The sequence below is a fragment of the Accipiter gentilis genome, chromosome 23 (genome assembly GCF_929443795.1).
Source record: "Accipiter gentilis chromosome 23, bAccGen1.1, whole genome shotgun sequence".
Lineage (NCBI taxonomy): Eukaryota > Metazoa > Chordata > Aves > Accipitriformes > Accipitridae > Astur > Astur gentilis.
Window position 1 is genome coordinate 8,282,105 of NC_064902.1, and position 23,923 is coordinate 8,306,027.

The 23,923-nt window shown below is 64.0% G+C and overlaps 2 protein-coding genes across 3 annotated transcripts; one reads left to right on the forward strand and one right to left on the reverse strand.

The window, feature by feature from the left end:
• Nucleotides 1–613: 613 nt before the first annotated feature.
• Nucleotides 614–4,917, forward strand: GNAT1 (G protein subunit alpha transducin 1). Of its 2 annotated transcripts, XR_007509262.1 has the most exons (9): nt 614–941; nt 2,073–2,115; nt 2,357–2,498; nt 2,573–2,730; nt 2,816–2,944; nt 3,030–3,159; nt 3,245–3,398; nt 3,656–4,088; nt 4,264–4,917. XR_007509262.1 is itself a non-coding variant. In XM_049826261.1 (8 exons), exons 1-8 carry the CDS (start codon nt 836–838, stop codon nt 3,844–3,846), a joined length of 1,053 nt encoding a protein of 350 aa, XP_049682218.1. In that variant the 5' UTR covers nt 614–835; the 3' UTR covers nt 3,847–4,127. The 2 variants fall into 2 exon arrangements, 1 of the variants encoding a protein (XP_049682218.1); XM_049826261.1 differs by lacking the exon at nt 4,264–4,917 and having other exon boundaries at nt 3,656–4,127.
• Nucleotides 4,918–4,973: 56 nt separating this feature from the next.
• GNAI2 (G protein subunit alpha i2) lies at nt 4,974–21,255 on the reverse strand. Its single transcript, XM_049826259.1, has 9 exons — nt 21,077–21,255; nt 11,868–11,910; nt 11,553–11,694; nt 11,009–11,169; nt 8,292–8,420; nt 6,987–7,116; nt 6,594–6,747; nt 6,010–6,217; nt 4,974–5,846 (listed from the first exon to the last, which is right to left on the reverse strand). The coding sequence occupies exons 1-8, from the start codon at nt 21,192–21,194 to the stop codon at nt 6,027–6,029; spliced, it is 1,068 nt and encodes a 355-aa protein (XP_049682216.1). The 5' UTR covers nt 21,195–21,255; the 3' UTR covers nt 4,974–5,846; nt 6,010–6,026.
• Between the last annotated feature and the right edge of the window lie 2,668 nt (nt 21,256–23,923).

Here is a 23,923-nt window from a genome sequence, read left to right on the forward strand (position 1 = left end):
AGCATTGTGCAAGTGTTGCTGGAGGCGACTGGGGACGCTCCAGAGAGTGATGCTGGGCTGGCTTGGTGACACTGGAAGTGTACTGGAGGGTGGCTGGGGACACTAAGGAGTGCACCCGGGAGGCCTGGGGACATTGGTGGAGGGTCCTGGAAGGGGGTCCGGGCGCACAGGGTGGGGTGGCTGGGGCTGGCAATTGATCACAGAGGGGAGGGGCTCCTGGGGACACTGGGCACAGGCACCTGGGGACACTGGGATGGTTTACTGGAGGGGACTGTGGGCACTGGTCCAGAGCAGGGGGTATGACCAGCATGAACTGGGGACAGTGGGGACATTTCCACCCACTGCCCCCAGCCTCTACCAGACCCCAGAGGAGCCCCCCAGCTCCAAGCCCCCCACCCCAGGCTCCACAGCAAAGCTGGACCTAGGTGGGGGTCCCACGTCCCCGGAGGTGGCCGGGTCACAGCCCCAGGGCAGGGGCGAAGCGGGGGGCTGGCCGGCCTTGGGCCCCCCCCCGGCAGAAGCGCTGACGCCGGGAGCTGCAGGATTGCTGATCTCAGCCCGCTGCAGATTTAAGGGGGTTTATCTGGGGAGGCCGGGGAGGGGGGGCAGTTTAAGCCACGGGTGCTGAGCGCAGCACCCTGCTGGGCGGCCCCCCAGGACCTTGGCCCCGTCCTTGGCCCACATTGGGTGGGCGGTGGCGGCAGCGGGGCAGTCGGCGGCGGGCGCGGAGGGCGCAGGGAGGCGAGCGCTGGAGGCGGCGGGGGGCTGGAGCTCGTTGCCCATCCTGGTGCTGACCTCCAAGGAGCGGGTGAGCCGCAGGGCCGCGGGGCCGAGGATGGGCGCCGGGGCCAGCGCCGAGGAGAAACACTCCCGCGAGCTGGAGAAGAAGCTCAAGGAGGACGCTGAGAAGGATGCCAGGACCGTCAAGCTGCTGCTACTGGGTATGGGGGGGGACACCCTGGGGGAGAATACCCATTCTTTGTGCAGCTCACCCCAACAGCCCACCCAATGTTCCTCTGACACTTCCCAGCGCCCCTCAACCCAACCTGTCCACCCCAACAGCACCCCCATTCCCAGGCAGCCCTAAACCCAACCCGCCCACCTCAACAGCCCACCCAAAGTTTCCCTGATGCCTCCAGCACCCCTAAACCCACCCAGCCTGCACCAATAGTCCACCCAACAGCCCCCTGTTCCTAAGCACCCCTAAAACCAACCAGCCCACCCTAAAAGGCCACCCAATGTTTCTCTTGCCCCACTGGCACCCCTAAACCCAACCAGGACACCTCAACATCCCCCCATTCCCAGGGTCCCCTAAAACCAGCTCATCTCAACAACTTGCACAACAGCTCCCCCCCCCTGCCGCCCCCCCCCCCCCCCCAGGCACCCCAAACCCAACAACCCATCTGAACAGCCCAAGCTAAGAACTCCCAGCTTCCAGGTGTTCCCCAAACCCAACCAGCCCACCCAACATTCCCCCACTCCCAGCCCCCCCGACCCCAACCAACCTATCTCAAGAGCTTTCACCAACACCACCTACCAGCACCCCAACCCAGCAGCCCCCCTCACCCCACCTCATCCTCCTAGGCACCCCCATGCGGCTCACATCACCACCCCTGTGTCTGTCCCTACAGTCCCCCAGAACTGTGGGTCCCTCCCAGCTGCCTCAGTGGTGCCCAAGGACTGGGGTGCCCTGGATGTTGTGGGGTGCCATCGCTGCCCTCCTGGCCCAGCCCAGGGCACGTCCTCCTGCCCTGCACAGGCTTGGGGCACCGGGTGGTGGGTGGCGGGGTTGCGATGCCACCATGTCTCCTACCCCTCCCCTGGGTCCCTGAGCACGTCCCCGGCTGAGCTGCCACAGATCCCATTAGCCACAGCAGCTCAGCCCAACCCTAATGCCCGCTGGCACCAGGCTGTAATCCCCCTGCCCTGAGCCATAGACCTGGCACAGCCACCAGGGCCCCCCAGCCGTGCCGGGCACCGGGGGTTCTGGGAGTCCCAGGGATCCAGCGTGGGGCACAGCCAGCGATGCCCTTGCCATGGGCACTGCCCTGACCCGTGCTTTGTCCCTGCAGGAGCAGGGGAGTCGGGGAAGAGCACCATCGTCAAGCAGATGAAGTAAGTGCCAAGGGGTGCCACTTGGCTGTGCCTCACCATGCCATGTGCCTGCCCCATGCCACAGCCATGGGGTGCACCCACCCCTTAGTGCCTTGCTCAACCCACAGTGCCCAGCTCAGTCCCATACTGCACCCATGGGTCACCCCATCCACCAGTGCTCCACCCACCCCTATGCTGCACCCGTGGGTACCCCCCACCCCGCAGCACCCAGCTCAGCCCCACGCCCCCCCTCCCTTGCCAGGATCATCCACCAGGACGGTTACTCACTGGAGGAATGCCTGGAGTTCATCGCCATCATCTACAGCAACACGCTCCAGTCCATGCTGGCCATCGTGCGGGCCATGACCACCCTCAACATCCAGTACGGGGACTCGGCTCGCCAGGTGAAAAGCACCCCATGCTGGGCAGGGGGGTGTCCCCCAGCTCCCTGGCCCCACTGAGCCCTTCTCCCTTGTAGGACGATGCCCGCAAGCTGCTGCACCTCTCGGACACCATTGAGGAGGGCACCATGCCCAAGGAGTTGTCAGACATCATCGGGCGGCTCTGGAAGGACACAGGCATCCAAGCCTGCTTCGACCGCGCCTCTGAGTACCAGCTCAATGACTCAGCTGGCTAGTACGTAGTGGGGGTGTTTTCGGGGGTGGGCTGTCGGGTCTGGGGTTGCCAACCACTGTCTCATGCCTGCTGCGTGCCTGGCCAGCTACCTGTCAGACCTGGAGCGCCTGGTGACCCCTGGCTACGTCCCCACGGAGCAGGATGTGCTGCGCTCTCGCGTCAAGACCACTGGCATCATTGAGACCCAGTTCTCCTTCAAAGACCTCAACTTCAGGTGAGGGCCAAGCCCCCGGTGAGGGCTGGTGCCGGGGTGGTGGGCAGGGGTTGGGGGGGTGCTGACCCCTTCTTGTCTTGTCCAGGATGTTTGATGTAGGTGGCCAGCGCTCGGAGCGGAAGAAGTGGATCCACTGCTTCGAAGGGGTGACCTGCATCATCTTCATCGCGGCCCTCAGCGCCTACGACATGGTGCTGGTGGAGGATGACGAAGTGGTGAGGAAAGCTCACCACCCTATACCACCTCCGCTTTGTCCCCGTCATGATGTGGGGGTCACCATGGGGCTATGTCCCTCCACAGAACCGCATGCACGAGAGCCTGCACCTCTTCAATAGCATCTGCAACCACCGCTACTTCGCCACCACCTCCATCGTCCTCTTCCTCAACAAGAAGGATGTCTTCCTGGAGAAGATCAAGAAGGCCCATCTCAGCATCTGCTTTCCCGACTACGACGGTGAGGGTGGCAGCGGCTCTCCCACCGGGTGCAGGGTGGGTGGTGGTGGGGTGCAGTGAAGGGTTGGGTGCCAGCACCCTGCAGCAGCCACCCACCAGGTGTCCTCAGCACCCCATGCAAGCGACGCTGCACTAGCCTTGCTCACGGACCAGGCAAGGTTTGCCCACCCAGGGGAGAGTTGGGTGACACTGGGCCAGCACCCGTGGCGGGGGGACCCATGGCTCGGGAGGGGACCCCGCTCACTGCCGTGCCACCAGGTCCCAACACCTACGACGACGCGGGTAACTACATCAAGCTGCAGTTCCTGGAGCTGAATATGCGGCGGGACGTGAAGGAGATCTACTCCCACATGACCTGCGCCACCGATACCGAGAACGTCAAGTTCGTCTTCGACGCCGTCACTGATATCATCATCAAGGAGAACCTCAAGGATTGCGGGCTGTTCTGAGCCCCAGCCCCAGCACCCCCGCCCCAGCCCGGGCCTCCCCCTCCCCTGAAGCCCAGCCCCACCGCTGCACCCAGCCCACCTCTGCAACCATCTCCAATTGCCCCAAACCCCTGGGATTTGACCCACACGACCCTGGAGCCACCCCTGGGTGGGGGGCATGGCCCCGCTCCCCCTCCCCAGCAGCCCTCCCGCTGGCCGGCACTGTGGAGCACCCAGTGCTGCTGGGTACTGGGGGACACTGGGTGAGCTTGCGTGCTGGGGGTCCCCGGGTTCCCTTTGGAGCTGGGGGTCCTGGGGGTCCCTGGGTTCCCTTTGGAGCTGGGGGTTCTTTGGGGGGGCTGAGGATCCCTGAGCGCCACTTGGAGTTGAGGTGTGGTGGGGAGTCCTGGGGGGCCCTGTGCAGTCCTTGGGGCTGAGGGTTCCTAGGGGTCCCTGGGTTCCCTTTGGAGCTGGGGGTGCTAGGGGTCCCCAGATGACCCTTGGTGCTGAGGAGGCTGGGGGTCTCTGGGTGCCCTTGGTGCTGGGTGAAACTCGGGGTGCTGGGGGTCCCTGGTAGCCCTTGGAGCTGAGGGGTGCTGGGGGTCCCCTGGGTGCTAGGGGGTCCTGGGATTCCCTGGGTACCCCTTAGAGCTGGCGGGTGCTGCAGGTGCCTTGGGTCCTGGGTGTCCATGGGTATCCCCTGGAGCTGGGGGGTCCCCGTGGGCTGCTGGGTGCAAGATCTCCTTCAGGGCCACAGGTCACTGGGTGTCCCCGAGGACTGCGTGGTACTGCGGTCCCCTGGGTGCCACCGTCCCCCTGCTGCAGGGCCAGTGGGTGATCATGCCCCCCCCCCCCCCCCCAACAGCACCCACAGCTGCTGAGCCAGCACCCCTGGGGGACCTCAGCCCCCCAGCAACGTCCCAGCTTCCTCCCCAAGGGTCCCGCTGCTACCCTCACTTCCCACACCCCGGGGATGCTGCCAAGCCCCCTGGGTGATGCCAGCCCACCCTGTGTCCCTCTCCCACCCCCGGGGCTCCTCCAGTCCTCCTGCAGAGGTGAAACACCCATGCCCACCCCCGGGTCACAGGGGAGGGAGGGGTCAGTATATATATTTTTCTTCTCTTTTTTTTTTCCTTTCTACATTTTATTATTTCAAACCATGTGAACAATTCGGTAAAACATCCTGTGGGAAAAGCGAGGCAGCGGGCACCGGCTGAGGGGGCCCCCCCGGGCCAGGGGGGGACAGCGGGGGCCGCTCTGTACAGCGGGCTCTCCTCGCCCAACGCAACAGCTAGCCCTACAAAACTAGGCTTAGAAAGAAGGGGGGGGGAATACAGGCAGCGGGCAGCAGCCCCCTGCCCGCCCTCCTGCCCGGCCACTGCCTGCTGGGGGCTGCCCATCCCTCTGGGCAGCGGGGTGGGGGGCAGCGAGGCGGGGTGGGGTGTGGACCCCCCCCCCAAGGCACACGGTTGGGGGGTGGGCTGGCCATCGAGGACATCGCCACCACGTAGCACTTGACGCTTTTAAATAGTTTGGTAAAAAGATTTCTTTAAAAAGCAACCTCGCCCCAGCCGGTGTGGTTTTTTGCACGGTTCTGGTTTGTTGTTTTTGTTTTTTTTCTTCTTTCTTTTCTGGTTTACTAAAAGGAATGTCATCGGTCGTGTTTTTGGCCGGGTGGGCATCCCCAAGGCGACCCCTGTGTCCCCCCCCCCGTGCCAGCAACACTTGCAATGTAAACAATGAGAGCGCCTGGGCTCAGGAGCGAATGAACTGGGGGGCTGGAGTGGTTCAGGGGTTAAAAACCAAGATTAAAACCTCGTTTTCCCCAGGAAGGGCGACGCTGGCGAGGAGGAGGAGGAGGATGGGGGGGGGGAGCGTGGGTGGCAGGGGCAACACAGGCCCTGCCACCACGCTGGCACCCAAAAAGTCTCTTTATGGGGTGGGGGCAGAGGGATGAATCCGAAGAGAAGCAGGAGTAGGGGGGCGGCACGGTCCTTCCTTCGCCGGCGCGGCCGGGGGTCCTAGGAGAGAGCGGGTGGTGAGCGGGTGGGGTCTGGGGATGGGGGCACGGGCACCCACCATCAACCTGTGCCATGGTGGGGCGGCAGGCAGCGGCCGTCCCATCCCCAGAGGATGCTCTGTGACCACCCCATTTTGGGAGTCACCACTGGGACCACCACCCACCTGGGCAGCGCCGGCCCTCAGAAGAGCCCGCAGTCCTTCAGGTTGTTTTTGATGATGACGTCGGTGACGGCGTCGAAGACGAACTGCACGTTCTTGGTGTCGGTGGCACAGGTGAAATGGGTGTAGATCTCCTTGGTGTCCTTCCGCTTGTTCAGGTCCTCGAACTTGCTCTGGATGTAGCCGGCTGCCTCGTCGTACTTATTGGCCCCTGGGGAGGAGGAGACACTGGGCTGCCCCATGGCCACCCGGGGACACTGGCACCCCCCTGCCACCAACACCGAAGGGGTTTGGGCTCGGCTCAGCTCTCCACGCTGCCGCAGCCAGCGCCCTGATACCAAACTGATGCTCAGGCACAGTGAGCCTCAGCTAAACCCCACCAGGGCTGCTGCCCCTTGTCCCCCTCCCTCTTCCCTCACCCTCTGGGGCACCTCAAACACCACTGCACGCCACTTGCGGCCCCAACGCACTGCTCCCCGGGCACAGGAAAGCCACCATCTTCATCCCCAGCATCTCCTGCTACACTGCCTGGCAAGGTGCTGCCTGCTCCTCCTGCCAGGGTGGGCACCGAGGGACCCTGTTGGTACCTGTGTACTCGGGGAAGCAGATGGTCAGGGGGCTGTGCACGATCTTCTCCTCAAAGAGATCCTTCTTGTTGAGGAAGAGGATGATGGACGTGTCCGTGAACCACTTGTTGTTGCAGATGCTGTCGAAGAGCTTCATGCTCTCGTGCATCCGGTTCTGGCAAGGGAGACAGCAGCCTGAGCCGGGCAGGGACCACCAGGCAGTGCCCACCCAACCGCTGCCCAACCTGCCGCCCCCCGCCACTGCTCCTGCCTGCCCGGGCAGGGGATGCTGAGGGCCCTGCAAGGCTTGGGTCGTGCTGGCCAGGGCACTGGTGGCCACCAGAGGAGGAGGTGCTCCCCCGGCCCCCAAAGGAGGGGATGGCTCACGGTGCCGGCTCCATCCCCCCGACTCACCATCTCCTCGTCTTCAGCCAGCACCAGGTCGTAGGCACTCAGGGCCACGCAGAAAATGATGGCCGTCACCCCCTCGAAGCAGTGGATCCACTTTTTCCGCTCTGAGCGCTGGCCGCCCACATCAAACATCCTGCAGCAGGGAGGCAGCATGGCAATGGGCGGCAGCTCCCGGCCCCACCACCCTCACTCCGCTCCCTGCCTCAGTTTCCCTGGCTGCCCAGAGCAGGATGGGTCCCACCAGGGTGGGCAGAGCATGGCACCTCCACCCCAGGGATTTTGCCGGTGCCGCGGATCTGCCCCGGCACCTGCCACCCATCCCAGGGACAGGGCAGTGTCTGGGCTCAGATCGCAGCCAAAGCAAATCCTCGCCATGAGCCAGGCAGGATCAGGCCACCTTTCCCAGGCGCTGTCAGCAGCATGCTCCCTTGAGCCGGGCTCCAGGAGGTGCTCTCAGAGACCCGTTCCAGAGAGGGCACTGCGTGGTTTTGCTGGAGACCTTGGACCGAGGGGAGCCATCGGTGCTCAGCCGAGCGCCTGTGGGCTCAGCAGGATTGCAGGCAGCACGAGGACTCAAGGGATGATCCTGGTGCACTGCGCGCCTCTCCCGCTGCAGGCGGCGGAGGATGCCCTGCCTCCACGAAGAGCCCGGCAGCAGCACCACGTCCACCGCCAACCACTCGGCCGGCACGGTGGCTTCCTCGCTGACGTGCCCCCTCCCCGAACCATCGTCTCCGCCCCGCTGACACCTCCCAAGCACGGCCTTGGCGATGAACAACCAAGCCCCTCCATCCCACCGGGGTGGCACAGGGGTCCCCGCGAGCCCCCCGCACTCCGAGAGGACCCCAGCAGATCCATTGCAAAGTGATTAAATCTCCTGGGATGTGCACAATGCTGGCTTTTTGCCTCGGAAACTGAAGCCCTGACTATTTCCCCTGGGTTTTCAGTGGAAAACAACCCCGGGGTGCCAGCGGGCAGCAGCACCAGTGCCTGACCCCAAGACCCCCGGCTCCCGCCCAGCGCTCTTCCCACGACGGAAGCGGCGTCACGCAGCCGGAGGATGCCTTCCCCCTTCCCCTCCTCGCCAGAGACTGGATCCGCCCCCGGGCTGAGCCCTGCGAGGCGTTTTTGAGGCTGCTCCAGCTATTTCGGCGGTTTCCGCTCTCTCCGAGGCAGCAGCTCCCGCCATGAGCAAACCCAGGGGGGGCTTGGTGCATGCAGCGTGCAAGCAGGATCCAGCCCGGCACAGGGAGAGAGGGGTTTGTTTTTTCCCCTCGGAAAACGCAAAAGGGAAAGGGTCAGACATACTTGAAATGCAGGTCCTTGAAGGTGAAGTGGGTCTCTACGATGCCGGTGGTCTTCACCCTGGTGCGCAGCACGTCCTGCTGGGTGGGGATGTAGTCAGTACGGGCTATCCTCTCCAGGTCATTCAGGTAGCTGGGGAGGGAGCAGAAAGGCGCTGTGGAAGCTGGACCGTGGGGCACGACCCATCCAAATCCCATGGGGCATCCCTACACTGCCCCAGAGTCCCCTGCCCACACCCTGGCATCGTCCGTTCGGCGTGGGCAGCGCCCAAGCCGGGCAGCACGGCAGACCCCATCTGCACCCTGGGGTCACCCCGCGGCCTTGCCAGACACAGGCAGGGCAGGGCAGGACAGCCAGCCGCTGGGACGGCAAGAAGACGCAGGGGAACGAGGGCTCGGGGGGCACCGTGCCGGCACCAGGGACTGGGCAGGGGACGCAGCCGGGGCTGGGGGGCTCCCCCCTGTTCCCCCGGCCGTTTGCATGGGGGAAATGGCAAGAGGAAAGTATTCAGTGCTATGGCAACCGGCCACAGCGCCGGCGGAAACAATCGATGGCGCCGTGCCATTTATAGTCAAAAAACACAAAGGGCTGGCGTCCTGGGAGGAAGCGGGAGGCGGGCGGCCGGAGGGATGGGGAGCAGCACGGCCAGGGGGGCTGCTGCCCATGCTGAGCCCCCCAGGGTGGCATCGCCTGCCCTGCTGTCTGCCCCAGCCCTGCCAGACCCCAGGTCCCGGCAGCGACGGTGGCTCGGTCCCCAGTCAGCCGCCGAGACTGGCCGAGGGTTGCCGGGGCGGGGGGAGATCAAGGCGGGTTTCGATTTCTCCAGCTCACGTTGCTTTAATTGGGTTATTATAAACAGGCTCCTTTAAGCAAATTAGGCTTGTGCTAATTAAGGCCTTTGCAGCCCCGTAATCTGGTGAAAGTCAGATTACAGCCTGCGAGGCCACGGGGATCCCCGGCTCTGATGGCAGCGCGGCCGCTCGCCAGCTCCCGGGAAGACCTCTGGTGCGCCGGAGCAAAGCCGAAGTCATGGGTGGGTGCCCCGGGACCCTGCTGCGGGTGCGAGGGCGGGGGGGCCAGCACGCCGCCGCCGCCGCTGCCACGGAGCAGCTTGAAAACAGCCGGAAACTCAGGCGGCCTCCGGCTGACAAAAAAACAGGAAACACAGCGGCAGGGCCGTGCGCGGTGCCGGCGGCACTCGGACCTCGCATCCAGCCCCTGGGGTGCCGGTGAGCACCTGGCCCGGCACCCTGAGCTCCTGGCACCCCAAGGGGCTGTGGAGGAGGAGGCTGGGGGCTGCTGCAGAGGGCTGGGGTGCAGGTGGGCTGCGTGCTGGGCACGGCACGGGGCTCCTCATCCCCAGGGTGCCCTGTGCCGGTGGCACCGTGGGCACAGCACCATCCCCACAGGGATGGACGGGGCATCAGCTACCATACCGGCATCTCCACAGGGCTGGAAAAAGGCTGGAGCAACAGCTGGAGGGGGCTCCTAATTAATACTTGTCCAACCCCTGTAATGTGCCAAACGGTCCATAAATGCACTTACGGCAAATGCTCGATTTGCAGACACTTTGCAGATATATTTGCTCGAACTGTGCACGTGAGCTGCCAGGCACCTGCCGGGTCTCCCGTGCCTCCAAACCAGCACCCACGGCACAGCGCAGCACTGCCAGGAAATGCCGGCGCTGACTGGGGGGCGATGGGGCTGAGCAGGACAGGGACTGGGGAGGGTGGGCAGGTGCCGGGCAGGAGGAAGCAAAAGCCACGGGTGCCAGAGGAAAGCACTGCCAGGAGCTTCTCCGGGCTCGGTGCTTGCCAGGAGGTTTCCTGCAACCTCTTCGCCCCAGTGACCTCAGTGCAGAAGAGGGACCTGCCAGTGCCAAGCGGGAGGGAAAGGCTGGGCTGGCACACAGGGGACCAAGCAGCCCCCAGGATGGTGGCGAGTCCTAAGGGTGCTCAATCCTCAGTAGGACCAGCCTTGGCGGGGGTTTCCCAGCACACCATGAGCTCCCCCCAACACTGCTTTACCACAACAGGTCTAGGCAGAGAGGACAGGAGGGCACCATGTGAGCTGAGCACAGCCTCGGCCGCACCGCCCTCTCCAGCAATCATACTTTAGGCAGATTAACTTATTTATTAAATCTCTTCAGGGCTAAACCCAACCAGATGCAGGCAATTTATCTACCTCAACACCACTTTGCCAGCTAATACGCCAGCGTAATGTCAAGTCCTTCCGTATAAATTCATTTAAAAGGAAAAAGAAAACCCTCTTGTGCATCCTGTTCAGATATAAGGATCCCCAGTGCTTGCTTTGGGGCTTTTCCTTGCCTTCATGGCCCATGCCCGCAGGCAGAGGGATGGGCACGACTTTCAGCTATGCTCACACCAGGGTGGGAGGCATCTGAGGATGCAGAGGCCAGGGGAGAGCATCCCCAGGGAAGGGCAGTGGGCACAGAGCGGCAGCAGGAGGGGTATGCCCCGGTACCCCCCTCCCAGGGGACGCAGCACCCTGCCAGGGGAGGAGACAGCTTTCGAAACATCCACCTTCCCAGTTCTGCTCCAGCTCAGCCCCAGTGCTGGGCGGGAAGTGGCAGCACCAGCCCCCAAGCTTGGCAATGGGGAACAGCAGCCCCCGGGGAGATTTTCTGTTGCTCAATAAAAGTGATGCTGCCGCAGGGCTCTGATCCAGCCAAGCTGGGGGAGAGGAGCAGGGGTACTCACTAGGCAGCGGAGTCGTTCAGCTGGTACTCTCGGGAGCGATTAAAACAAGCCTGGACCCCATTGTCAGCCCACAGCCTCCGGATCACGTTGGCCAGGTCCTCTGGCATGATGCCCTGCTCCTCGGCGGTGCAGGAGAGCGCAAAGAGCTGCCGAGCATCATCCTGCAGGGAAAAAACAGGACTCAGGCATTGGCACAGGGTTATTGGGGCTCACTCTGCCCTGAAGGACCTGACCGGAGCCTACCATGTCCCACCTGGACAGCAGTCGCAGGAGCTCCAGCGGTGGATGGGGACAAGACCCAAGGGAAGCAGTGGGACCCCCACCCCTGCAGCCATCAGGGCCCGTGCCCGGGCAGACACCCATGGGTTATACTTTGGGTCCCCCGCCATCCTCAGCACCAGGGACAGGAGGTCACAGCCAGCCAGGGAGCGGCAGGCCTTGGGCAGGGCCACCCTTAATCCTGGTCCAGCTTTGGGTGCATCTGCTTTTGCTCCCCGAGAACCCCCACCCCTCCCAGGCGCGGCGGGCGCGGGAAGGCACCCACCGCTCTGGAGGAGTCTCCAAAGTCAATCTGCAGGTTCCCCATCGCCTTGATGATGGCCATGATGGACTGGATGGTGTTGCTGTAGACCACGGCTTTGTACTGCCGGCACTCCTCCTCTGAGTAGCCATCCTCGTGGATGATCCTGGGGCAGGGGATAAAAACAGGCGAGCTCAGCCCTTTGCGGAGCACCCAGGGGTGCTGCTCCCCACCCATGCTCTGTGGCATGGGGAGCTTTTCCCAGCCACCACCAGTTTCAGAGCCCGTGGCCAAGGCCTGCGTGGTGCCGGCTGCAGCGATGGTGTGGGGACCACTCACTTCATCTGTTTGACGATGGTGCTCTTCCCAGACTCGCCGGCACCTGTGAAGAAACAAGAAGGGGGGACAAGCAGTTAGGTGCTGCCTGAAGCTGGGGACCCCCACCCTACTGGGACCCCCCTAGCCCAGGGAAGGAGGGCAGTGGATGCCTCAGCTATCGGAGAAGAGCTCCCAGCATCGGCTGGAGCAGATGCTTGGACAGGCACCGGGAATATCAGGGCCAAGAAAGGGGGAGGAAAAGGCAAGCCTGGGGGGGACCTTGCAATAGTTCCGGAGAGGATAAATGACACCTGCTCTGAGCCAGGAAAATGGCATCAACACAGTAATGTTTGCCCCGTGGTCCTCGCATGCTGCAGCCAAGATGACTGGCAGCCCCAGCTTCAGCCGAGCTCGGGAGCGGGGAGCCCCCTGCGATGGGGATCTAAGCCCTTCCTATCACCCTCCATCCCAGCTCCAGGCAGAGCCTGAGCTTAGCTGTTGCATCCTGCATCCCACATCCCGCATCCCACATCCCGCATCCCTACTGCGCCGGGGGACGATGGAGCATCAGCCCCACCACATGCCCATGGCTGGAGCTGGCAGCGGCCAGAATGCGGAGATGCTCATGCCACCAGGTACGGGCAGGGAGCTGGGCACCCAAAGCCGAGCACCCCAGGGAACTCGGGAAGAAGCTGCCGCCTCCACCAGCCAGCTCAAGCGGCTCCCGGTGGGATCAGCCGCCCCCGGGTTGCTTTTTTAAATAGCGCGCACTTTCCAGCCTGCCGGGTCCTGTGCCCCAGCCTGGCTGCGGAGGCGGCTGCCAGCAGGGAAAGCCGACGGCTTTTGGGTTGAGTTTATTTTTCAGCGTCAAAATGCAGGATGCCAGGGGTTCAGAGGAGATGGCCGGGGCACCTAAAGCTCCCCCTCTGCCACTCTGTTCCCCTTAGGGACGTCACCCCCATGCAGGCGACATGCAGCTCCTGGCCCAGCCCTCCCTCTCCGAGCAGGGAAAGAGCAAAGTCACCCTGGCTGCAAGAAAGGGGAAGCTCAAAGGGGAAGCGGAAAGGGACAGCACATGTCCCTTGTCCCCTCTCCGGGCAGGGAGTGCCACGGAGGCGGATGAGCGCCTGGCTCGCCTTGCCCTGGGACCCCCAGCAGGACGAGCCCCCTTTGGCCAAGGACCAGCGCAGTCCTTGCCTCTGGGTGCAAATCCCAGGGGATCCCCCCAAGCCAAGTCCATCCCTGCGGCCTCTCCAAACCCTCTCGGTGGGTCCCCTCGCTGCTGCCCTCAGCCACGGAGCTGCCCTTACGGGGGGCCCCAAGCAGGCAGCAGCAGGGCTGCGCCGGCATGGCCGCAGAGGGGGAAGAGAGATTACAGAGGACTGTAAAAAAAAAAAAAAAATTTTAAAAAATGGAGATTATGCTAAAATTAACCGGGAAAAACAGAGCCTGTCATGCCAGCTGAGACATGGCGGCAGGGAGCAAATGCCTTCTGCCCATGCCTCTGCCACCGGCATAAATGCAGCTTAGGTGATGGGCACGTACCCCACAGGTCTCACTGCGGGTGCTGCTCAAGGCATGGAGCCCCTGAGGCTGGGGCCATATTGAGGCTATACAGACCCTACATTTATTGCTAGGACCACCCCACTCCATGGTTTCCATGCCATACGTGCTGAGGGAGAGGCTTTGCTCAGCCCAGAGGTGAGCATCTGGCACAGCGGGGACTCTCCGACGCTGCCGACCCAGCCTCCACCGGCGCCCTTGGGATGCTGACGCGGCACCCAGCGCAGCCCAGCCGGTGTTCGTGGTCAGTGCTGGCAACTCCTGCCCGGAGCTGGGAGCAGCTGGGGGAAGGACTCAGCATATCCCTTCATTTTTTCCATTAAATACCTCTGGTTTCTGACAATACCGCCCTGTACCGCCAGGCTCGGCGGCCAGAGCCGGCTGCATTCACCGTGCCTTTCCCCAGCGGGTGCCTGGACAGGGAAATCGAGGCACAAGGCAAGGGAAGACCCTGCTTACAACCGTCCCTGGGGTGAGGTGCCAGACAGTCGTTCCCCAGTCTCCTGCTCTGCCTGACATTTGTTCCCTGCCCGGGAGGGAACAACTCACCCCTGGGACCTCCTGCCTGCTCCCGGCAGGGTGACAGCCACCGGCAGAGCGGCAGCAGCCGGTAGCGGCCGAGGCCAGCCATTTCCCTTGCAAACTTCCCCCGCGACTCCGGGCTCGTTCCCCGCAGCCTGCAGAAGGCAGCCGCGCCATTGCCCCCCCCCCATTTCAAGCTAGCACCTCTGCTTACCGGGAGCTCACCCGGCACGAGAGCCCGCAGGCTTGCGGCGAGCAGAAATTCAGGCCTGAACTAATAACGCTCCCCGGCCGCCCCACCAGCGTCCAGAAGGAAGCCGGGGTGGCAGCAATTAGTGTGTGTGTCCCCCCCTCCAATTTCCCTTTCAGATCATTGCATTCGCCTAACGAAGGGGCCAGGTAATTGCCAGGGAAGCTGCGTGCCTCCCCACCCCCAGCATCAGCCAGGGCCTGATGGGCACCCCAGCACCCACAGCTCCCACCCAACTGAGCATGGGGGGGACCCTTCCCAGCCCCCCCCAGGCAAACCACAGTGGAGGGGAAGGGTTTCCAATCCCCGGAAAACCCCGGCTGCTGTCCATTCAGCCCCAAAACAATCCCCGGGCAGGGTGCCAGCTGCCGGCTTCCACCCTCCTGCCCAAACCAGGCAGGAGGCAGGCAGCGCCGGAGGGGCTTCGCGTCCTTTGGACCCCCCCCCCCCCCGTGCCGGCCAGGCACATCGGGGGGAGATGGAGAGAAGCTCCCCACCATGGGCTGACCCCACGGCCGGGCTTCCTCCAGCCCTGCCCGCGCTGCCCACCCTTCCTGCCTGCCCGGACTGGGCAGTGCTCATTCCCAGAGCAGCGCCCGTCAAAAATAGGAGGAGAGCTCTCTCCCGAGCCGATTTCCCCCTTTTTTTGTTAAAAATAATCTTCAAAAATTTAAAATAAGCAAGCAGCTGCCCAGCTCCAAAACACCCTGTTAATCCACCAGCAAAAAATTTATTTAGCCAACATATATTTTGCAGCCCATGATTTAAGATGCTTTCTGGCCAGCATATATTTAATGTCATATATTTAAGGAGCTGGTCACAGGTTTCAGGGTCCACCTCACCCCACATCGCTGAGAAGGGATTTTCCATCTTGCAGCACAGCACCATCCTGTTTTATGCCTTCAAATATCCAGGCGTGGATGGAAGCGATGCACAGCTGGAAATTTTTCCTTATTACGGGGGAGAAGCTGGAATTCAATCCGCCAGCGGGTCCAGAGCCATCCCCATCCCCGGCACCCAGCGCCCTGTCCCCAGCCACTGTGCCGGCAAGTTTTCCTGGCCTGGCAAACAGCAGCTATTATTTGAGCATGGATCTACTGATGGTTTTTACTGCTGGACAAACCCGCCGATCCCCTTCCCTGCAGGACAGACAGACAGCTGGACAGAGGGACGGCTACAGACCCCACCCCACCTCGCCACCCCCATCTAACTGGACTTTCAAAGGTGTGTGTTAAAAGCAGAGTTACCCCAAAGACTGAAAAAATAATAATAAAAAGAGATTCCCCTCGACATTTTCCTTCCTACCCAAAATAGATGGAAAATTGCTGTAAAAATAATCGCATTTTTTTTAAAACCTCGCAGCAACACAGGGCGTTTTTCCCAGGGGCCGTTCCGTTCCGGCACAGGGCTGGCCACTTCCCAAGAGGAGCCCGTGCATCGGCAGCCGGTGGGATGCCACGTCCCCAGGCGGGACCCCAAAAAATTGGGGGGCACCGGGGAGGTGCAGACCCCCCCGTCCAAGGCAGCCGATGGAGGCACATTAAAAAAACACTGCAAATATAAATAAAATAGAAATAAATCAGCAGCAAGAAGGATGTTCGGAGCACACGGGGAAGGAGGAGGTGGGCTGGGGATGGTTTCCCGGCGGGGGGGGCATGGCAAACACACCCCCGGTGCTGACGAGGGCCGCTGGGCTTCGCAAGCTGGACAAAACTATCCTTGTGCCAGGCTTTTTCCAGGAATCCTGGAACTTTGCTGCTCTGTTTCTGCCCCTGCCATAGCCGGAGCAGTCCCCCTCCCCCTCCACTGGCACCAGCCACCTTGGTGCCCTCGCCCCCCACACCGGCTGCGCCGGCACCGGGGTGGCTGGGGAAGAGCACCCGCACGGCTCAGCAGCGAGCTGTCCCCTCCTCCCAGACACATTTGGGGTCACCGGCATCGATTTTGGGGCTCAGCCCTAGAAAAGGGGGTTCCTGAAGACTGTCACCCACCGCGCCCCCCCAGCCGCTCCAGGCAGGGGGACACCATGATGCTCCCTGCATTCCCCCCCGCCCCAAAGACCCGGAGCGGCTCTGGTGCAGCCCGTGCCGGAGAGCCGCCCCCGGCGGTGCCAAGCCCCCACGCCTGGGTGCCATCATCCCCTCCATACCACCCTGCTAGGGTGCGGGCTCACCCGCTGGCACAGCCGGGATGCCGCCGGCACCCTGCTCCCCCCGCCTGGGTTTTCTGCTAGCGGGGACGGAGGATTACTCAGCTCCCCCAGCTCCGGTGATTCAGCCGGCCTCCGGCCCGGAAACCCGCGCTCCAGCCCGGAGCAGGAAACCCGGTGGCTGCGGAGAAGCCAGGCCGGCCCCAGCTACGGCAGCGGCACTTGGGCACCCACCGGCACCCACAGCCCTGGGCGGGCTCAGCCATGGGACACCTTCTTCTGTAAAGATAGATAGATAGATAGATAGATAGATATAGGTAAAGCAACATATATATGTGCTTTTTAATATATATATAAATCAATTTATACATTCCTCCATACAAAAGAGCGATACATATAGACAAAAAAAGCAATATATAAAAAATATATTTCTAATGCATATATGTAAAAATATATTAAAAATATATACACATAAGCCTGCCGCCTCTCCTGGGCAAAGCCTTAGCTCATCTCGGAGCAGAGGGCAGCTGCCTGCACCCGGCACATCACCAGCGGGGACATCAGGGTGACCCATCCCAGGGCGTGGGTGCCAGGCTCCCTCCTCCCATCCCATCCCAAGCCTGGCCACCAGCTCCAGGGGGTTGGATGTGGGGTACGCCCAGATCTAACAGCTCTGAGCTCTTCCCTGCTCCCCCTGCACTGTGACACCTCCTGGTCCATGGCCAGAAACGCCACCGGGGCCCCACCAGTGTCCCCACCGAAGGGAGGACCCGATCCCCTCCCATCACCCTGGGCTGGGGCAGGAGGGAGGACGAAAACAAAACCCCAAGACCGGACAAAGTGCAGCAAAACAGGCAGCTCACACACGAGCCCAGGGCAGAGCCGGGGCAATGCAGCCTCCGAAAGTCGCAGCTGGTCCCTCCCTTCCTCTATTTTTATGCAAGCCCTGAAAAAAAAAAAATAAAGCTGCTGAGCCCTGCCCCGGCTGCCCTCGCCCCAGCTACTGGCTCGCCCAGGCAGGATCTTGTACAGGCAGCTGCCTGCGTGACCTACCCCGGTGCAACCCAGCCCGGGTGGGGTGCGAGGGGAGCATCCTCACCCCAGGGTTTGCACCTCCGGCACTGAAAACTGCTGGGGATCGACAAGATCAACCCGCCAGCACCTTCTCCTGCCCCGGTCGCCTTCGCAGCTTCTAACGCCTCCCGAGCAGCCGAGAAATCCTTTTGCTTTCCTAATCCTCTGAAGGAAGATAAGGAATTAGGAGCTTTGAATGTGGGGACCGCTTGCCTGCCACTGATCCTGCATCCCCCCCCCCGAGCATCCCGGCTCCCGTGGGCAGAGGTGGGCTGGGGAGAACCCAACTTCCACCTCTGCCCAGCAGAAATGGCTGGTGACTCCAGCAGTTTGAGCCCTGGCGATGCTGAGGAGCCGATGGCAGCATCAGGAGGTGCTGGCAGCACTGCTGCACGGGGCGGATGCTCCAGGTGCTCTGAGGTGCCGGCAGCAGCTCCTGGCCTCTCCCAGCACCAAAACCTTGGGAGGTTGTTGGTTTCCAGCAGCAGGGAGGGGGGGATTGCTTCATTTGGGTCTTCTCCCCATCAGACACGGGAGCTCTCTGGCACACAACCTATGCAGCACACAACCCATCCAGCACGCAACCTATTTGCTGGAGCCGGCAAACGGCAGAGGAAAACCTCCAGGCAGCGGCAGGTGCTGCCGGCTGCCATCGCGGGGGTCCTGCCCGTCCCCACCGCACCGACAGCGCATGTCCATCCCTCTCCAGCTCGCCCACCATGGCGAAGGAAAGGCAGAAGCAGGCACATGGCCACACACAGGGCACAGCACTGAGCCGAGATGGCTTCACCGGTCAGCCCCCAGCCCTCCGCGGTGCTGGTGGCCGGCACAGTCCTACACTCCCACCACCACCGCTACACACCGAGACGGGTGCTCTCCGATCGCACCACGTCCTGCCCAGCTACACTGGCAGCTCCGAGCTGCAGCTGCCAGACGGCACGAGTCGCCAGCAAAAACCACACTGTGCTTGGTAGAACCATCTCCTCTTCATGCCACAGGCTGATTCGACACAAAGGGTGAAGCTATTTTTCTCCTTGTTTTCTTTCCTCCCTAATTTTCCCTCCCTATTTCTGGAGGACACAGGAGGGCTGCAGCCCCCAGGGAGGATCGCGGAGCTCTGCCTTGCCAAGCGTGCCCAAGAGCCGTGGTGCTCACCAAAAAGCACCCGCCCGGGCTCACGCGAGGCCCCGGTTCTCCTCAAAGCTTCCTCCGACCATGGGGAAAAAGACAAGCCGTAGGAAGGGTGGGCAGCGGGGACGTGGGAGCATCCACCTGACGCCGCGTCCCTACTTCGAGGGCTTCTCACAGAGTGGGGGATGCCGCGAGCAGCAGCCCCTGGGGGGGATAAATGCCGGCCCCACCTCCCCAGCCGCTCTCTGCGTGCTTGGGAGGATTTTCCGGCCGTGGCTCGGCTCGGAAACGGCAGTAGTGACCCAAGGCTCCGGCGCTATTTACACCTGAACAGCTGCGAGGGCAAAAAATAAACATTAAAAAAAAAATTAAAAAAGAGCCATTTCGCTCTATTTTTGGCTTCAGAAACCAGCTGAGGATCAGAAATGCCGCTCGTAAATGCCGGCCTTCGCACAAGGGAGCGCGCGGCCATCCCCTTCCTCCTGCCTCCACTTCGGCACAGAGCAGGACATGGGATAGGGATGCCGGCTGGCCGGCTCACACCGCGATCCTCGCTGACCACCGAGTCCCCGGCCGCCCCTCAGTGATGCTCAGTGCCGGCTGGCTGGGCTCCCCCAACCCAGGCACCCAGAGCCGACGGCACGGGGGTAATGGTCCTCATCCCAGCTGTTCCCCTGCGGAAAGGAGTTGCCAAATCCCCCTGGCCAGCTGCACCCCCCGGCACCGTTATTTCACACCGGGCAGCGGTCCGAGAGGAGCCGAGCCAGCGGCAAGGCCCAGTGCAGGAACAACTCGCGGAGAAGGGGGGACCACGTGTTTCCCCAACAGCCTGCAAACCCCGTGGGGTTTCGTGCTGCCGGTGCCCTCCCCTCCCCGGAAACAAGCGGGTCGGCGAGCTTGCACAACCGGTGAGCCCCCCCCTGACGGCACAGACCCCCAGCCGGCCCCCCCTTCCCAGGACGGGTCTTGCCACCAGCACGGCTCACGCCAAGGCGAAGATAAAATAAAAATAAAAATGAAAAACCTAAGCGCTCTGTTAAACGAGCGTTTCAAGGCGCTAATTACGTATTTCTCAAGGCAGGCAGGGGTTGAGCAAATAAAGGGCTGCCGGATTTCGGCGTGACTTCCTGCTGCCGGCTGCTTCCTCTGCCGACGGCGACGAGCCGAAAGACATTTTCTGCCGGCGCTCCCCTGGCAGCAGCCGGGGATTTCTCTGCCCGTCCTGGCTCCCGCCGCCCCACGGTGCCGTGGGAGCTCCGCGTGCTCCCGCGTCACACCTGGAGCGAGGCTCTCCCTGGGAATTTCGGGAAGGGAATAAAACCCCCAACTGGGAGTTATTCAAAAAAAATTAATAAATTAAAATAAATAAGCGGCTGCCTTGCCCGCAGGCACAGGGCAGGTCTGTGAACGCCCACAGCAGCATCGCCGGAGCGCTTTGAAGAGCGCGAGCGGCCCGTTATCGGTATGAAATCGGGTATCCGTGGGGCAGAACGCCCGTGGGCTGTGCGGGGTCCTGCCTGATGCGGGCAGCACGCGGGGCAGAGCCTGCTGCCCGAGCCCCCCACTCCCCCAAAGCGAGGGGAGGGCGAAGGCAGGATGGAGGGGCTCGGGCCCATCCCAGTGCCCGGGTGGGGGGAGGCGCGGGGCAGTGGGTGCCCGTCGGCCCTGTTACCTCCGCCCCGGCCGGTCTGTGGCAGGGCTGAGGGGAGCCCACAGAGGAGCCCCCCAGTGCAGCCCGCGGGGTCCCAGGCAGGCAGGACAGGGTGCCCAGGTTTGCAGGGCCTTTGCTGGGGGGCCCCAGCCACCAGGAGGGTGGGGATCCCCCCCGGCCTGTGCTCCAAAGGGATGTGCCCAGGCCGGACACCGATGGAGTTGGGGGTACGGTACCGCAGCAGGGGGGGGCTGGCGCCCCACTTCTGGGAGACGCCCAAGGCTTGCTGTAGGGCCAGCACCCCACTCGCAGCAGGGGGATCCTCAAAGCCTGGAGTGGGGCTGGCATCCCGCTTCCAGGGGAGCTACTCAAAACCTGGGGTGGGGCTGGCACCCCACCCCAGAAGGGATCCCCCAGGCCTGCTGTGGGGCCAGCACCCCGCTCCTGGGGGCAGGATCCCTGGGGCCTGCTGTGGGGCCAGCACCCCACCCCTGGGGGGTCCCTGGGGCCTGGGATGGGGTCAACACCCCACCCCTGGGGGGGATCCCTGGGGCCTGGGATGGGGTCAACACCCCACCCCTGGGGGGGATCCCCCAGGCCTGCTGTGGGGCCAGCACCCCACCCCTGGGGGGATCCCTGTGGCCTGGGATGGGGCCGACACCCCACTGGGGGGAGGGGGAACCCCGCAGGCTGGGCTGGGGCCAGCATCCCACTCCTGGGGGATCCCCGGGGCAGGTACCCAGGGTCGCTGCGGGGCAGAAAGGGCGGAGGCGGCGGGGCTGCCCGGTTCCGGCAGGGCCGGGCGGGGGAGCCCGTGGGGTGTCCCGGGAACGGGGGGGGGGGGGGGGGAATCCGCGGGGGGGGGGGGGATGGTGTCGCGGGGTTCTCACCCAGCAGCAGCAGCTTCACCTCCCGCGCCGCCTTCTCGCCATCCTCCCGCAGGTTCTTGTCGATCATGCGGGAGCGCTCGGCGGCCGCCTTGTCCTCGGCGCTCACGGTGCAGCCCATGGCGGCGGCGGCGGCGGCGGCGGCGGCGGCTGCCTGCGCGCGCCCGCGGCTCTGCCCTGCCCGGCCCTGCCCGCGCCGCCCCGCCCGCGCCGCCCCGCCCCGCCCCTGCGCGCCGCCGCGGAGGCGGGGCCGGAGGAAGGGCGGGGGAAGGCGAGGGGCGGGGCAAGGCGAGGGGAGGGGCGGGGGAAGGCGAGGGGCGGGGTCTATCGGGGCGGGGACTGTCGGGGCGGGGCCGCCGCGGGCAGAGGGGCGGGGCCTCATCCCTGCCCGGCGGGGCGGGCCCCCGCGGGGCCGCGACGGGTACCGGCGTGGGGTGCGACACGGTGGTGCCCCGGGACGGGCGGGCGCGGGGCCTCGGTGTACTCCGGGACACACCTGGGCAGGGAGATGGACTCTGGGTGCTGCGCTTTGGGCCTGGGTTGCTTTGGCCGCAGAGAGGAAGGTGCAGCGCTGGGGCCGGCGGGGTGGGGAGATGCTGCGTCTCAGGGCCACCTTCTGTGGGGACGCGGTGTCACGGGGTGGCGGCTCAGACCTCGGGGACCTGCTTGTCCCGTCACTGGCCATGGGGCTCAGCCCTCGGGGACCCGCGTGCCACGTTCCGGAGGAAGGAGCTCCTCGGCGGCTGCCAGGGCTGGGGGAGCCCGCGACGAGGGATGGGGCAGGATGGGTCCGGGCAGGATGGGGCACCCGGCAGCCCTCGCCCAGGGCAGGGGGTACCCCCGGCGCTTGCCCCACCTCCCCGCCTCCCAGAGCGGCTCTCTCGGGAATTGGACCCCCCACGCAGCCCCCGGAGGGTGCCCGGCTCTGCCAGCTGCCCCGCGGGGTTGGCCCGTGCCCAGGAAGCTGCCGTAGCTCCGTGCCAGCCCCACGGCAGAGCCTCGCCACCCGCCTGGGCCCCCCAGCCCCTCCTGACCCCCCAAGCTGGCACCCACCGAGCGGGGGGGCAGGGGGAGCAGCGAGGAATGCTCAAATTTAGAAGCCACGGTGCCAGGGGAAGAAGGGGTGCAGCATCCTCCGTGGGGTCCGTGGGGCAGCGCCCGTGGGCCCAGCGTGGAGGGAGCAGGGCTGTTCCCGTGGGAGCGGGCCGCCGTGCTAGTAGGGCTTCGCTAACGAGCTGGCGCTGTGCCCAGGCCTGGGGCCGGCTGGAGTAAAACCCCGGGCCCGCGGGCAGGGGGAGAGAGGGGCCCGGGCTGGGGGGGGCTCCCCCCCCCCCCCATGCCACGCCATGGGAGAGGGGCTGGGGGGCTTGGGGCTGCCCTCGGGGGGGTGCTGGGGAAGCACTGGGGCACCCTCTGCCCTGGCACCGGGCACGGAAAGCCCCCCAGCCCCGCTCCCACGCGTGTTCCACTCCCCAGGGGTCCCGTTCCCACAGGTGTCCCCCTCCACGGAGGTCCCGCTGCCCCGGTCCGGGCCCTCCCCGCCCCCCCCGGCAGCCCCCCCGCGGGCCGTGTCCGTGCGTGGGAGCGCAGCGCCCCCTTGCGGCCGCCGAGCCCTGCGCCCCCGCGCGCGGGTCCCCCGTGGACCTGCCGCCCCCGCCGGTGCGCTGCTGTCCCCGCCTCCCCGTGCCCGTGTCCCGGCGGGCGTCCGTGCCTCTCTGTCCCCCTGGGTGCGTGGGAGTGTCCGTGTGTCCCTGCTGTCCCCATGTACGTCTGTGCACGAGCACACTGACCCTCCGCACGCATGTCCGTATGTCCCTGCTGTCCCCATGTATGTCTGTGCACGAGCACACTGACCCTCCGCACGCATGTCCGTATGTCCCTGCTGTCCCCATGTACGTCTGTGCACGAGCACACTGACCCTCCGCACGCGTGTCCGTATGTCCATGCTGTCCCCATGTATGTCTGTGCACAAGCACACTGACCCTCTGCAGGCGTGTCCATATGTCCATGCTGTCCCCATGTACGTCTGTGCACGAGCACACTGACCCTCCGCATGCGTGTCCGTATGTCCATGCTGTCCCCACGCACATCTGTGCACGAGCACTCTGCCCCTATGCACGCCTGTCTGTATGTCCATGCTGTCCCCATGTACACCTACGCATCCATGTCTGTATGTCTGTCCATGCTGTTCTGCTGTGCATCCATCTGCACTGACGCTGTGCATGTGTGTCTGTATGTCCACACTGTCCTGCTGTACGCCTGTGCATGCATGTGCACTGACTCTGTGCATGCTCGTCCATACGTCCGTGCTGTCCCACTGCACACCTGTGCATTCAGACACGCTGACCCTGTGCGCGTGTGTCCGTACGTCTGTGCCGCCCTGCTGTACGCCCGTGCAACCGTGCGCACTGACCCTGTGTGTGCACGTCCATATATCCCCACTGTCTGCATGTACGTCCGTGCATCCACGTGCATGCGTGTCCGTGCTGTCCTGGGACGCTGCGTGCCAGGTGCCAGCCCGCGCGCCAGCCCCTCGCCCGCCCCAGTGATGCCCGAGACATGGGCACGTTCACATCTTTATTCTCACTGCCAGGGGCTTCGCCGGCTGGCCTCCTCGCCAGCACAGGCATCGCCCCCACGGATAATTTAAAAGCGTTGCCCCCCAGCATGGCGCAGGGGCAGCCGGGCTGGGGACAGGGACGCCAGGGATGCGCTGCAGCCGCCAGCCCCGGTGCGATGGCGAGGGTCCGCAGCGGTGCCCCTCACTGGTGCCGGGTCGCACCCCCCCCCGCCGCCCCATATAGATATGTACATTATACAGAGCTACCCAGAGCAACACAACACATTAAA